Source organism: Melopsittacus undulatus, chromosome 4, assembly GCF_012275295.1.
Source record: "Melopsittacus undulatus isolate bMelUnd1 chromosome 4, bMelUnd1.mat.Z, whole genome shotgun sequence".
Lineage (NCBI taxonomy): Eukaryota > Metazoa > Chordata > Aves > Psittaciformes > Psittaculidae > Melopsittacus > Melopsittacus undulatus.
Window position 1 is genome coordinate 89,120,182 of NC_047530.1, and position 13,985 is coordinate 89,134,166.

The 13,985-nt window shown below is 52.8% G+C and overlaps 2 protein-coding genes across 3 annotated transcripts in view; one reads left to right on the forward strand and one right to left on the reverse strand.

Moving 5' to 3' along the window:
• The first annotated feature begins 977 nt into the window (after window positions 1-977).
• Window positions 978-6,573, forward strand: VIL1 (villin 1). The gene is made up of 19 exons (XM_034061972.1): window positions 978-1,068; window positions 1,284-1,358; window positions 1,480-1,676; window positions 1,947-2,055; window positions 2,326-2,436; window positions 2,533-2,735; window positions 3,224-3,302; window positions 3,414-3,512; window positions 3,607-3,760; window positions 3,873-3,973; window positions 4,097-4,234; window positions 4,402-4,560; window positions 4,640-4,819; window positions 4,928-5,073; window positions 5,195-5,339; window positions 5,633-5,821; window positions 5,982-6,050; window positions 6,219-6,356; window positions 6,442-6,573. The coding sequence occupies exons 1-19, from the start codon at window positions 994-996 to the stop codon at window positions 6,553-6,555; spliced, it is 2,481 nt and encodes an 826-aa protein (XP_033917863.1). The 5' UTR covers window positions 978-993; the 3' UTR covers window positions 6,556-6,573.
• A 680-nt stretch (window positions 6,574-7,253) lies between these two features.
• The window catches only part of USP37 (ubiquitin specific peptidase 37), a 36,506-nt gene continuing 29,774 nt past the window's right edge, over window positions 7,254-13,985 (reverse strand). For both annotated transcript variants that reach the window (XM_034061966.1, XM_034061965.1), the window contains exons 21-24: window positions 13,430-13,545; window positions 12,122-12,191; window positions 11,608-11,746; window positions 7,254-10,797 (exon numbers count right to left, since the gene is read on the reverse strand). In XM_034061966.1, the coding sequence (XP_033917857.1) occupies window positions 10,710-10,797; window positions 11,608-11,746; window positions 12,122-12,191; window positions 13,430-13,545 (413 nt within the window). In that variant the 3' untranslated portion in view covers window positions 7,254-10,709. The remainder of the gene's footprint in view (window positions 10,798-11,607; window positions 11,747-12,121; window positions 12,192-13,429; window positions 13,546-13,985) is intronic.

The following is a 13,985-nucleotide window of genomic DNA, read 5'->3' on the forward strand; positions in this document are numbered from 1 at the left end:
ATATGGTGAACATAGGCTGGGACAGGAGGGGACAAAGGTCCCCTGGGTGGTGGCACCCAGCACTTTGCCTTGGTGCGCTCACCTGTGCCAGCTCTGCGGGGAAGGTGAGGGGCTGGGGTGGAGGCCTCAGGGTGGGCCTGGGGGGCAGCACATCCCATAGCTAGTGCTGTTCCTGGCACTGCAGTGGCCTAGGGATGGGGCTTGGGCACCCACCTCTGCTCCAGCCTGGGGCTGCACTGGGGAGATGCGGGCGGTGAGGGGTGGGATGTGGGGGCTGTCAGGGACAGTGCGGCGGGACCAGGTTGGGGTTTGCAGGGCTGGGGGAGCAGGGGCCGCTCTCCTGGGCACCGTTGGCTCTCCCTGCCAGAGCACAGGCATGGGAGACATGGCTGCAGGCAACCTTGGCGGCACCGGGGCTGAGCCCTGGCGTTCTCAGCACCTCTGTGGGGCTGGGACATGCCCTTCCTGGTGGGCATGGATCTGGCACTGGTTTGGGAGCTGGGGAACTGGAGCAGGCAGTGTGTGCTTGCACATACGTGTGTGTGTAAGTGGCCATGCGATGCTGTGCCATCGTGTGTGGAGCCATGCTGGGACAGGGCTGAGCAGGGCCAGTCCCTGCTGGCCCTGGGGAAGAGCGGAACATCACCTGCAGTGGTGTCACTCAGTGGGGGAGCCCTGCACAGCCCTGCCCAGGCACAGGGCACCAGGGTGCTCAGGGGACCCCGCTCCTGCCTGCTTCAGCCCCTGTCATGCAGCACAACAGCCCCCATCCACTTCAGTGCCAAGTGGACAAGAGACCTGCTTGTCACCAGGGCGCTGGAGGGGTCCCTTACTCCATGCAGCTCTGGATGGTGGTTTATGGCCCAGCTGCTGCAGAAGGGGCAGGGCAGCAGGTGGCATGGCAGGCTGGCTCCCTCCCAGCTCTTAATGACACTGCCTGTCATTAACGAGGGTGTTGCCAATGCCCCAGCAGGTCCCCTTGCCTGCAGCACCATGGTGGAGCTCAGCAGCAAAGTCAGCAGGACGCTCAACAAGACCACACCAGGCATCCAGATATGGCGAATTGAGGTAGGGATGGGGACACAGCCTGGGCACCCATTGCTGGGTGTTTGGGGGGGGGGGGGGGTGAGGAAGGAAAGATCCCCCTTTTGTGTGCTCAGTGCCTCAGTCTGGGGTCTCAGTGCCAGGTTAAACCCACCCAGGTCTGGGGCTGGGTGCAGCAGGGTGTGCAGGGCTGGGGTGGGGGGTCCGCAACTGGGTTGACATCTCCTTTCCTTCTGCAGAACATGGAGATGGTGCCAGTGCCCACCAAAAGCTATGGCAGCTTCTACGAGGGGGATTGCTATGTCCTGCTGTCGGTAGGGCAGCCTGGGGGCCTGCGGGGGACTGGGGGGGATGCTGGGGTGCAGGGAGGGGTGTTCCTGGCCAGGGGGGCCTGGAGATATGGGGGCTTTTCTAGCGGGGACTGGTGTCCTGCAGACACGCAAGAGTGGGAGCAGCTTCAGCTACGACATCCACTACTGGCTGGGCAAGGAGTCGAGCCAGGATGAGCAGGGTGCGGCCGCCATCTACACCATCCAGATGGACGATCACCTGGGCACAGTGGCCGTGCAGCACCGGGAGGTCCAGGGCCACGAGAGCGAGACCTTCCGAGCCTACTTCAAACAGGGACTTATGTACGTTGGTCACCTGTTCCCACAGTGGGTGATGGTGGGAAGGGGTCCTCTGCATGCCCCCCGTGGGGACATCCCCAGTGGGGATGGGAACATCCCTGTCCCAGTGGGGTGGGGGGGCAGGAGAAGGATCTGGAACTGATCTTGCTTCATTCATCACACTTGTGGGTGTGGGGGGGTCCCCGAACACCTCCCTGTGCACAGAGGTGGGAGGGGAACCCCACTGGATGAAGAAGGGGGGCCCAGGGCTGACGCCGTGTCCATCCCCTCCAGCTATAAGAAGGGTGGTGTGGCCTCGGGAATGAAGCATGTGGAGACAAACACCTACAACATCCAGCGCCTGCTGCATGTGAAGGGCAAGAAGAACGTGGTGGCAGGAGAGGTGAGTTACAGTATGGAGGGGTCCTCAGCCATGAGGAGACACTGTTTGTGGTCAGGATCAGTCCAGGGCCTGCCCAGACACACCAGGGGACAGAATGGGTATGTGTCCACACCACCTTGCCTCAGGAGCATCCTCACCCCCAAAAAGCCACTCTTGAGTTAGGAATGGGAACTACAGGCTGGGGGCATCAGCACTGAGCATGTGGGGGCTTTGGAGCCAGGGTGACCCTGCTCCTTAATATCCCCCCCCCCAAATCCCTTCCCACGGCAGGTGGAAATGAGCTGGGAAAGCTTCAACCGGGGGGATGTGTTCCTGCTGGACCTGGGACAGCTCATCATCCAGTGGAACGGTCCCGAGAGCAACCGGAATGAGCGGCTGAAGGTGCGGATGGGGGTCCCAGGGCTCTTCCTCGGAGCACGGAGGAGGAAGCCACCCCCTCTCCCCAGTCTGGGCTGATGCTTCCTCCCTTGGGAGCAGGCAATGACCCTGGCCAAGGACATCCGTGACCGGGAGCGCGGGGGCCGTGCCAAGGTGGGAATAGTGGATGGGGAAGACGAAGGCTCCTCGCCGGGGCTCATGCAGGTGCTCACGCACGTTCTGGGTGAGAAGAGGGACATCAAGGCGGCCATTCCTGATGACAAAGTGGACCAGAAGCTCAAGTCGTCCCTCAAGCTCTACCAGTGAGTTGCTGAGTGTTGGTCACCCATGAGGGCATCTCGCAGGGTACCAGAGGGACCCAGCACCCATCTCTGCTGTGCCACACAACTCCTGTGCCCATGAACACCCAGCAAGAGGGGTCAGATCCTTTGGATGTTGTTGGAGCAAGGGGAACCCCTGGTGCCAACAGGGATGGTATCTGATTGGGAGATGCTCATGCATGCGTGAACTTTGGATGTGATGGCAATGTCCCTTGGGTGGCCTCATCACATCTGACAACCCATTGTCCCTCCTCATGGCAATGAGTAAGCTACAGGCAGGGCAAGCTGCAAGCCAGGTTGCCACCATGGCAGGGCAGGAAGGTTCCTGGGTACCACCTCTGCCATGATCGGGGTGGGGAGGGGATGGGGATGGGGACACTGCCACCTGACCCTGCCACCATCAAGTGGGGATGGGGAGGGGGTTTTCCAGCCCTGTTTCTAACCCCTCCTCCTCTCTTTTCCCCTGCCAGTGTCTCCAATGCCAGTGGGAACCTGGTGATACAGGAGGTGGCGGTTCGACCCCTGACCCAAGACATGCTGCTGCATGAGGTGTGTCACCAGTTCCATGCTTAGGGGTGCCCAACAGCTTCAACCCTTCAAAAGCCAGTTTGGTGGGATTTGCCCAAAACTCTGAATTTCTGCTGTTGTGTCCCCTCCAAGGACTGCTACATCCTTGATCAAGGAGGTCTCAAGATCTTTGTGTGGAAGGGAAAGAATGCCAACAAGGAGGAGAAGCAGCAGGCGATGAGCAGGGCGCTGGTGGGTGCTGTGTCAGGGTTTGGTTATAGGATAGCCTGGGTGCTCCCCAGGGTGCTGGGCACCTCATGTTCACACAGCGTCTGAATCTCCCCAGGGCTTCATCAAAGCCAAGAACTACCCAGACAGCACCAGTGTGGAGACGGAAAACGATGGATCTGAGTCCGCCATCTTCAGGCAGCTCTTCCAGAAGTGGACTGTCCCCAACCAGACCAGTGGGTTGGGGAAGACTTTCACAGCAGGCAAAGTAGGTGAGTGCTCCCTTTTGAAACTGTAAGACTTCGTGGATTGGGATGGGGAGGGGAGGCTGTGGGGACCCCATGGCTGGTGGGGTATAGCTCATCCCTCTCCCCTTCCCCACAGCCAAGGTGGAGCAGGTGAAGTTTGATGCCACCACGCTGCACGCCAAGCCCCAGATGGCTGCCCAGCAGAAGATGGTGGATGATGGAACTGGGGAGGTGGAGGTAGGGTGGCTGGGGCAGGATGTGGGACCCTCTCAGAGCACTCCCTGATGGCTACACTGGGGGATGCTGTGGGGCCCACAGGCTGCAGGGCAGGGCAATGCATCCTTGTCTCTTTCCCACCAGGTCTGGCGTGTGGAGAACCAGGAGCTGGTGCCCGTGGAGAAGAGGTGGTTGGGCCATTTCTATGGTGGGGACTGCTACCTGATTCTCTACACTTATTTCGTGGGGCCCAAGGTAAACCGCATCATCTACATCTGGCAGGTAAGAGCTGCAGGTCACTGATTCATGGGTGAGGGACAGGGGCACCTCCCCAGACTGGGGATGCTCTGCCCTACACATGGTTTCATGGGATCAGCGCAAAAGCTCCCTGTTTCCAAGAGGAAAAAGGGTGCTGCGGTGGGCGCTGAGCCCCGCTCTGCCCTGTGCAGGGCCGCCACGCCAGCACAGATGAGCTGGCCGCCTCTGCCTACCAAGCCGTCATCCTGGACCAGAAGTACAACAACGAGCCCGTGCAGGTCCGCGTCACCATGGGCAAGGAGCCGGCCCACCTGATGGCCATCTTCAAGGGCAAGATGGTGGTGTACGCGGTGAGCAGGGGTGCCGGGGCAGGGAGCAGGGAGCCACTGGCGCTGGTGGTGACCTCCCCTTCCTGCCCCGTCCCCCCAGGGTGGCACCTCACGGTCGGGCAGCACGGAGCCCACACCTTCCACCCGCCTCTTCCATGTGCACGGCACCAACGAGTACAACACCAAGGCCTTTGAGGTGCCCGTCCGTGCCTCCTCCCTCAACTCCAATGATGTCTTTGTGCTCAAGACCCCCGGCTGCTGCTACCTCTGGTATGGGAAGGTGGGTACAGCTGGGCACTGCGGGGGTGCTGGCACCCCCATGGGACCTGTCTCTACCTCTTCTCCCTGTGCTGGGGCTGGTGATGGAGCAGCTGTGCTTGCTTGGCAGGGCTGCAGCGGAGACGAGCGTGAGATGGGCAAGACAGTGGCTGACATCATCTCCAAGACAGAGAAGCTGGTGACCGCAGAGGGACAGGAGCCACCTGAGTTCTGGCTGGCCCTGGGGGGCAAGTCCCAGTATGCCAACAGCAAGAGGTACGAGCTGTATGCCCGGGGGACCCTTGTCCCTACTCACCCTTGGGGATGAGATGGGCCACCAGTTCCCAAGTGGGGTGAGCCCCTTTCCTACCACCACTACCACACTGCCCCCCACCAGGCTGCAGGAAGAGAACCCCTCCATGCCCCCCCGCCTCTTTGAGTGCTCCAACAAGACAGGCACCTTCTTGGCAACGGAGATTGTAGACTTCACCCAGGATGACCTGGAGGAGAATGATGTTTATGTCCTGGACACCTGGGATCAGGTGAGCTTGGGGGTATGGGGTGGGGAACACCTTTGACCCCAGTGCCCCCAGGGTGGGTGTAGGACCTGCAGCAGCTGGAGGTGGTTGGATGGGAGGCTGGAACCCACCATGTCCCTGGCCAGCCCTTGCTGGTAATGGAAATTGCTTTCTATCCCCTAGCTCCAGGGTTAGCTGAGACACACTCCTGGTGCCCTTCCCTGCAGACAGACCCCATGTACCCCCAGCCATGGGTTGGGCATGGCCCCAGAGGGCCCCATCTCACGTCAGTGGCAGACACGGTGCCCTCATTCCAGGTTTTCTTCTGGATTGGGAAAGGTGCCAACGAGTCAGAGAAGGAGGCAGCGGCGGTGATGGTGCAGGAGTACCTGCGGAGCCACCCCAGTGGGCGCGACCTTGACACCCCCATCATTGTGGTGAAGCAGGGCTACGAGCCCCCCACCTTCACCGGCTGGTTCCTGGCCTGGGACCCTCTCTGCTGGGCTGTGAGTCATGGAGGGGGGCTGGAAAGACCGGGGGGGTGGGGGGGGAAGGACTTTGCAGATGTGCCCAGATGTGGATCTGGCTGCAGCTGGCACTGGCAGGGTGCATGCAGCAGCTTGCCTGATCCTTGCCCAGGGACTGAGCACTTTTGTCACCTTCCAGGATAAGAAATCCTACGAGGAGCTGAAAGCCGAGCTGGGGGATGAGAGCAGCCTCGGGCAGCTCACCTCAGTAAGTGGCACAGGGAGAAGGGTGGGAAGGGGCACGGAACGCTCCCATGTCCCCGTGCCGGGTGGCACAAAGAGCTGCAAGGGCACATCCTTGGGTGAGAGGACACTAAACCAAGCCGGTGCCTCTGGCCTGGGGCCACCCTGACGCGTCCCTTTCCCCCCGACCCAGGAGCTCACATCCAGGCAAGAGGTCTTCACTGCCACCACCCCCCTGCTCCCCGAAAAGCTGCAGATCTTCCCCCTGGATGTGCTAGTGAGCACCGCGGCTGAGGACCTGCCACGGGGTGTGGATCCCAGCAGGAAGGAGGTGAGATGAGGCTGGGGCTGCTGGTGGGGAGGGGAATGGGGGGGGGAGGCCCAGCCTCAGCTCAGCCTCCTCTCTCCTCCCCCAGTGCCACCTCTCTGACCAGGACTTCCAGGCTGTTTTCGGCATGAGCCGCTCCGCCTTCGGCAGCCTGCCCTTGTGGAAACAACAGGCGCTCAAGAAGGACAAAGGACTCTTCTAGGGCAGAGCCTGGGCACAGGGACAACCCCGGCTTGTTTGTATTAAATAAAATGGATTTGGCAAGCAGAGCTGTGTGTACCCCTGGGCTCAGCCCAGTGGCAGGGCTTACTGGGCAAAGCGGTGGCACTCAGGGGCACACAGGTCTTAACCAAGAACCGAGGCAGCACAGGGACTCCTGCTCCCTGGGTCCTTCCTTTGCCTCCCTGCTCTTGGATGAGGCCCACAAACTGCCCACAACCCAGCTCCCCATGCCGGGAGTCAGGGCTGCCCCATGCCACCCTACTGCACCTCGGGGCTAAAGGTCTGGTACAGAGCGGGAGCCGCTCCCTGCACTGTCACGTGAACCTCAGTAAATAAGTGCTGGACCAAAGGTAAGGGCAGCAAGTGAGAGGCTGATGGGATGCAGTGTGTGGGGACAGACACCAGGGAGCACCCGTGTGTCCTTGCCCTGGGAGGGAAGAAGGGCATCTCCCTCCTTCTTAGGCTCCACAGGAAGCCATAGAGGAACGGGTAGGTCTTACCCCAGGGACACATCTCTGGTCCACGGGAAGGTACCGAGCACACACATGGTGTTCTGGGACATGTGAGCAAAGTCCCAATGCCAAACAGGGAGCAGAGGTACCCACTGCCTGTGGTGTCCAAGAGGTAGCATGGAAAAAAGATCTCAAACCAAGAGAGGGTTAATAAAGACGTGTTTATTTCACAAAAAAATCTATCTACACATCATTTAAAAAGGGGAGGGGGGGCAACCCAAGAGCAAAAACTGTAAAGAATAGAGAGGAACAGATCTGCTAAAACACAGAGAAAAATGCTGCTCCACATCAACAGTGTAAAGAATCAGAAAGTCGGGGTGCAGGCAGGAACCGGCAGCAGCCACCCCAGGGCAGGCAAGGCTGGAGTCAGCTGCCAGGGGTCCCACACCCCCTTTTTCTCTCTTTGGCAGGTGCTTACACAGGGATAATAGCTCCATAAAAAAAACAAATCAGATGAGTTATACCCAGCCCTGCCCACCCTCCCTGGGGCACAGCGATCCCCACATGCTGAGTGACTGCAGCAGGAAGTGCTGGGCTGGCCCTCAGCCCTTCCTGGGGATGCAGGACAGGAAGGATGATGCACAGGTGATGGTTATCTGTGCTACAGCGAGCAGGAGGCGATGCTATGGCCTCAGCATTGGAGAGGCCCACCCGCCTCCTGCTCCATGCACTGGTGTCAGGCTGCTGTTCCGACTGGGAAGCCAGTCCTTGCTTTGCAAAAGCTCTTTGTGCAGCACCGCTGGCCAGAGCTCCCCTGGGACCCCCCTCCATGAGCTCCAGTTCATTGACAAGAATGGAGCAGGGGAGTAAATCAGTAACAAATCACCAGAGGCAAACAACGAAGGGGAAAGAGAAATGGCGAGATGGGAGTTCCTTGCGTTCATATGCTGAATCACACTTGGACTGAACTAGGCTGATTCAGGAGCCGGTAAATGTTTAACCACAACCCTGTACATGTGGGGAAGAGGCAGCAAGTGTTAAGAGACAGCAACTGAACTTCTCCACCTACTTAAACCCCAGAATGGGTGTCCCACATAGGAGGGATGTTGACCTTATTGAACCTGCTGCTGCAAGAGCACAAGGGGTGGGAACATCTCAGCTGCTGGGCAGAGCATCCCTTGACGATCACACACCTGCCTGCCTCCCCACTGCTCTTGCACACAAAGCTAGCTTCTGCAAAGGAGGGTCTCCGTGGACCCTCCTGCCAGGGTGAAGGTGCAACTGAGCCACTGCAGGCCAAACAAAAAAGCTAAATTAAGTTACTAGGTGTCTGCAAATTCTTAATGGCTAGAATAATAAGTAAGAACTTTGCACGAAACAAGGAACACAGGTTTCAAGCATCAACTTTCGCACCCTGACCCAACCAAAACCTGGTTTTAAACAAAAGTTACTGCACTGAAAATTCAGGCAACATTTGCTTTTATTACAAATTAATGGGAGTGCAGCGCCTTGCAAAAATAACCTTGTCACCCAAAAAAAGCAGAGCTGGCTTCTGCCACTATAGGAATACTTGTTATTTACAGCACTAGCATAGGATGCACTTGGGGAAAACAGGTTTGCCCTCTGGCTGGAGCAGTCCGTCACATTCGCAGGGGCGATCAGTTCAAAGGACAACTCCCACATCTCTGCCTCTTCCCACAGCCAACCCTAATTAGTATCCACAATAGAAAAGTATAATGCTTTATAATAAATTAACATACACACCCACCTGGGCTGCATCTTGCAAGATAAACACTCTGTCATGTTTACAACCAAATGTTGGCTCCTAGCTTAGACACCAGAAAGATGTCACCTTGACCAGGTCCCTGGGCTCATCCAACATGGGGATCGCAAGGTCAGTCACAGTCTTCTCAACACACTGGGGTCCCCAGAAGCCCTTGGTTTAGGGAGGACTACTGATGGCTGTAGGTCCCTGCTGCGCACAGGCGTGAGAAGAGGCCACGAAGGTAGCACTCACCTGCCAGGAAGTGTGGAAGTGCCTATGAAAGATGCCTGATGTCTCCTAAATTGATGGTTTTGTCTGCTTTGCTTCAGCTGATTTATTCCTGAGAAACTCCTAAAGATAGTTTAAAAAACCCAGAAATTATCTCACCAGCAAAAAAAAAAAAAAAAGTTTGGTTTTGTTTCCTTTTTTTTAAAAAAAAAAAACCAACAGAAATCTTACACCTCTAAAACTCATGCTGCAAAAATATCAGAACTAGAGGCCAAACCAAGAGCAACTACTCTGCTTAACAGCAATGTCTCTGAAATGAGTAAATGACAGCAAAAGGAAACATCTGCCCCTGTTAAATCAGTGCCAAGGTGCTGAAAAACTGAAGTCACTTGGCTTTCCCCCTTCCCTGCTGAAACAAGCTGTCAAAGGAGCTTCATGTCTTGAAATCCAATAAAACACAACACTTCTTCCTAACCATGTTCTGTTAACGCTGAACATGGGCTTTCTGAAAGCTTTCCACCTCCTTTAGTTTCAGTTTGAGTGCTCTGTGCTCCTCAGAAAGGAGAACAGAGGCATAGCTGCAGTAAAACCCCCCTCTTACCTTCTCTTCTTGGGATACAAGAATACCAAGGCAAGACCATGGTTCAATCAAGAGCAATTCAAGTGCCAAGTGCTACCCTGCAGACCCCTTCCCCATCACTCCTGTTTCACAATGCCCCAGGCCTGGGCAGAAAAGGTAAGGCTAGAACATAGAACAGTCTTTCACTCTGAGAAGATGCAAAGTGGCCATTGCTCACCTCCTGCTACTGTTCTCAGTCTGCTCCACATATTCACCTACCCCCAGAGTTACACTGGAGCAGCCCCAAATAATGTCATTTCAGTGCTAAATACTGCACACCCAAAGAAGAGGCTTCTCTCCAACACAAAACAACCACCTCATGAAGAAAATCAAATAGCAGAACTTGTAAAACAAAAGAAATCACATCTATAATCTCACATCTAAAGGAGGATGACAGTGAATGGTGTAAAAAAAACCAAACCCAACAGAGCTGCTAGCAGGTATGCAAGACATTCCACAGCACCAACAGTTTGTTTCCTGGAAGCACAGGTAAACAGTGGAGCACTTCCAAACCCACGGATGTCAAAACCCATCAGCTTGAGTGATTCCAAAGAAGAGTGGTGAGAGCGTACCCAGTGATCTGGGTTTCCAGTGAATATTACTAACACAACACACGCCAGGTTACCAAATCTATTGCTTAAATTGCTCTCGGATTGAAAAAAACCCAATAAAAACAAAACCAGAAAAGCCAAGTGATATGTAAATCTTCACCACTCACTTCTCACGAGTGAATGGGCTTTTAAAGTCGAGTCTCTTTTTGCACTATTTGTTTTAAACCAGTTTATGAGCAGCTGTAGTCTTGTGGCTTGATGCAACTCTTTAAGGCTCCATGCTGACAAAATTATCTGAGGAACAATAAAAACTTCACCACAGGAGGATCGCTCTGGGATGTCGAGGTTTAAACGTGTCGTTCAGGCCCAGGACTTGCACAGATGGTTCAGCAAACCCAGCGTCCCATATTTCTACCTTTTGTCTCTTGTTTTGTCCCTGAGCTGTTTGTTAACTCCTGTGTGGCTGGCACAAGTTCAGAACCTTCCCTTGTTCCTCAGGAGGAACAAGGTGTTTACTCTTCACAGAGGCTGACGAACTGATCTTCCTACTTCCATGCTAAGTGGCTGTGCATTTTTCTCTGTTTCTAGTAACTCATCAAAGATATCCCTAGAACAGAGGGGAAAGACCAGTAGTGAAACTTAAGTACAACAACAGACTGCTACACAAGACAGCCCTGAGGAAATCAGCCACTGGATTTAATCCACAGCCTCAAGCTCATGGATCCTGGCAGAGAAAGGTGCTTTATTTGGCACCTCAAAGCCAGGCTCCTTGAATCCCACAGCACTTCTTTTTAACTTTTTAATTTATTACAGTGAATAAGGTCAGTGGTAAGCCTCAGAGAACAGTAACAATAGTCAAAATAACTCCTGGCTGGTAAAAGGTTCAGAAGCAACACAGGACACAGCCTGCAGATGAAGTAATATCCTTTATTAAAGCAAGCAGTAAAGACAGATGAAGGGGACAAACTCAGGCACAGAACCCCTTCTTCAGTTTCATGTGCCTGAAAAGATACCACTTCTACCTACAAACCTCATCTTACCTGTGTCCTGAGATGACACTGGCTGCAACCACACAACCACCAGGAACAGAGACAGGGCTTTTACAAATATCACAATGCTTAAGGCAAAAACACAAGCTACATTATGATTCCTGATGTAGCGGATGTATAGCTGAGACACTGAATCCCCTTCTTAAAATAAGATTTAATGCATCTTGTTAAAACCCTATGTATTAGTGACATAAAATTCCATGTCTCTGTACTCAGAGCACTTGAACTTTGTCATTCTTGCATATAATTCTGACTACGATTTCTTACTGACAAATACATGGAGGCACTTTTTATCCCAGCAGGATGAGGAGGAAGAAGAGAAGCCCACTCCCTCTTCTTCCAGCACCAGAATTCCCCAAGACACCTACTTGTGCATGTAGAAGAAGATGTAGCCACTTCGGTCTCTGTCACACTGAACGGTGGCCTCTAGCGTTCTAGACACTTCCAGGTCATTGTAGGTGAACCAGGACTGCTTCTTGATATCATAGACATCACTGATATAATGACCTTTAAAACAGAGAATGCACTTTTCTTTTCATGCTGCAGTTCAACCAGTAAGCTGGTTAGCTGGATACTCTGGTCCTGCAATCTACATCAGATTTAAATGCTAAAGACCCTCAAGATCCTGGTCCCTCCATCCTTCCTGGGCAATAAGCTGGTAACAAACACGAGCAATTCCACAAACCCTGTAAGCAGTACACCATACACATGCTGCAGTGAGGGATCACGACATGCTCAACCTGCTCCCCACCAGCAAACCATGAGAGAAGACTTGCTTTGCTGCCAGAATTCTTCTTTGCAAGTAATCCTGGTATGGTAATGCTGTATTATAGAATTTTTAAGCTAGGTAGCAGATGAAGAATAAAATACAGTATCTTTTACCTGAAGATGATGTGCTTCCGATGTGGCTGACAATGCTTATGAGACGATAGGAGTGAGGAAGCTCTCCTGTCTAAAAAAATCAAGTTCAATTAAAGCTTTTGGGCATTCACTCTTGTCCTACACAGCTTATGGGCAAGATGATTTTTATCTGCGATACCAGCTTTGGCTATTGCATCCAAAGCTACAACTCAAAGATTACGGAAACAGATACCCTGGTTCAGACCAAACAAGGAGTCTCTCCAGAAGTGGGAAGAAGACTCCCATCTTATTTGATCTTTCAACAAGCCAATGAACATGCAAGGGAGGCACTGTGACCCCAGAACAGATGCTGACAAGAGGTCTACACTACAAAGTTCCCTAAACAACCGCTTCCTGAGCGACTTCCACTGATGTCAGAATTCATTCATCAAATAAACACAGAAAGGCAAAAAGGGAACACTTCCAATATATAAAAGAAATACCCTTGATAATGGCACACAGATTTATCAGCTAATACAAGAACATCTTTAAGGTCCCTTCCAACCCAAACCATTCTATGATTCTGTGTAGCCCAGATTCTCTCATCCTGCACCTGTAACGTCAGCAGACAACACCCCTTCTGCATGCAGGAAACATGCTTGCTCTGTTCACTGCCAATAAAACTAAATGACAGTAATTGTCTTTTGGCAATATTTAATGCTCTCTGATCAGGAAACATTACTGATACGATTCACTGACAATACTCTTAAAATATTAACTCTTGGTTTAAGGGTAAGGAGATCAATAAAGAGCTGCAAGAAAATAAAAACTGCTCAAAGAAACTTCAATTACTTGACCTTTTCCATGCTACACAGTACTCCTTCTACCGAGGCAAGCAGGCAAGTTTCACAACATTGCTGCGTGGAGTCTGAGCATGCCAGCGGCCAGCAGCACAGCCTGGGTTACACTTAGGTTTCACCTAATGGGAGTAAGATCTTGCACAGCTTCTCAGTTCTGGTGGTGCAGGATCTAGAAGCCCATGGCGTTGCAACTAACCTACCATGCTGGCTGAAGTCCTCTCTGTAAGTAAGAATTTCAGACCCATTGCTTTACATGCACTGAGACATTTCTGGTATAAAATTACTGTTTCCTTTTCATCATTATCCACATCTTAGAGAAACTCGGAGGGTCTCTGCAGCTGTTTTGTTTTGGTTTCTTAGAATTAAAAGAACATCACAGGAGGGACCCTTTCTAGACTCTACACCTGCACTGTAAAACTACCTCCAACACTAAACTGATAGGAAAGAAAGGGTGTATGTCTCAGTTAGCTTTTGAAATCATAGATCACACCTCAGCATTTCTTTTCAGCTCTTCTGCTTCAGCTTCTGAATACTCCATGTCAAGAACATCTTCATTCCCGGAGTCTTCATCAGAACCAACGCTGTCCAGGAGAGAGCTGTTGAACTCTAGATAGCATGGAACAATGATATTGCATGAGAAGATACAGCACACACAGGAATTTGCAACAGGTTGGGGTATATCTAATCACATAAACAAAATGCTAATGCTCCAAACTTCCTTTCCAAGGGAAGTAGGGGATACTGGAATTTCCAAATAAAAACCTTTCTTTCCCATCCCCAATTTGTCAGAGCAATAGTTAAGAAAAGTATCTTGGACTACAGAATTAATTTTAGCATCCTCTCCCTCATACTTTTACAAAAGGGCACTATGGCAATGACAGCTGGGTGATAAAACAGCACCTAACCACACAGCTCACTCCAGAGCACCAGTGGTCTGCAGCCAGAACTGGTATCAAAAGCAGTACAGTCTGGTCAGTGCACTCTAAGTTTCTGCAACAAGCAGCTATGAATTACAGTTTTAACTATAAGTTGCAATAACAAAGTGC

What these genes read in the sequence shown, in the direction of transcription:
- VIL1 (XM_034061972.1), top strand. Translation starts at nt 994, where the DNA reads ATGGTGGAGCTCAGCAGCAAAGTCAGCAGGACGCTCAACAAGACCACA. An exon ending in ACCGGAATGAGCGGCTGAAG is followed by an intron (nt 2,437 to 2,532) that starts GTGCGGATGGGG and finishes CCTTGGGAGCAG; the next exon opens with GCAATGACCCTGGCCAAGGA. An exon ending in GCTACCTCTGGTATGGGAAG is followed by an intron (nt 4,820 to 4,927) that starts GTGGGTACAGCT and finishes CTTGCTTGGCAG; the next exon opens with GGCTGCAGCGGAGACGAGCG.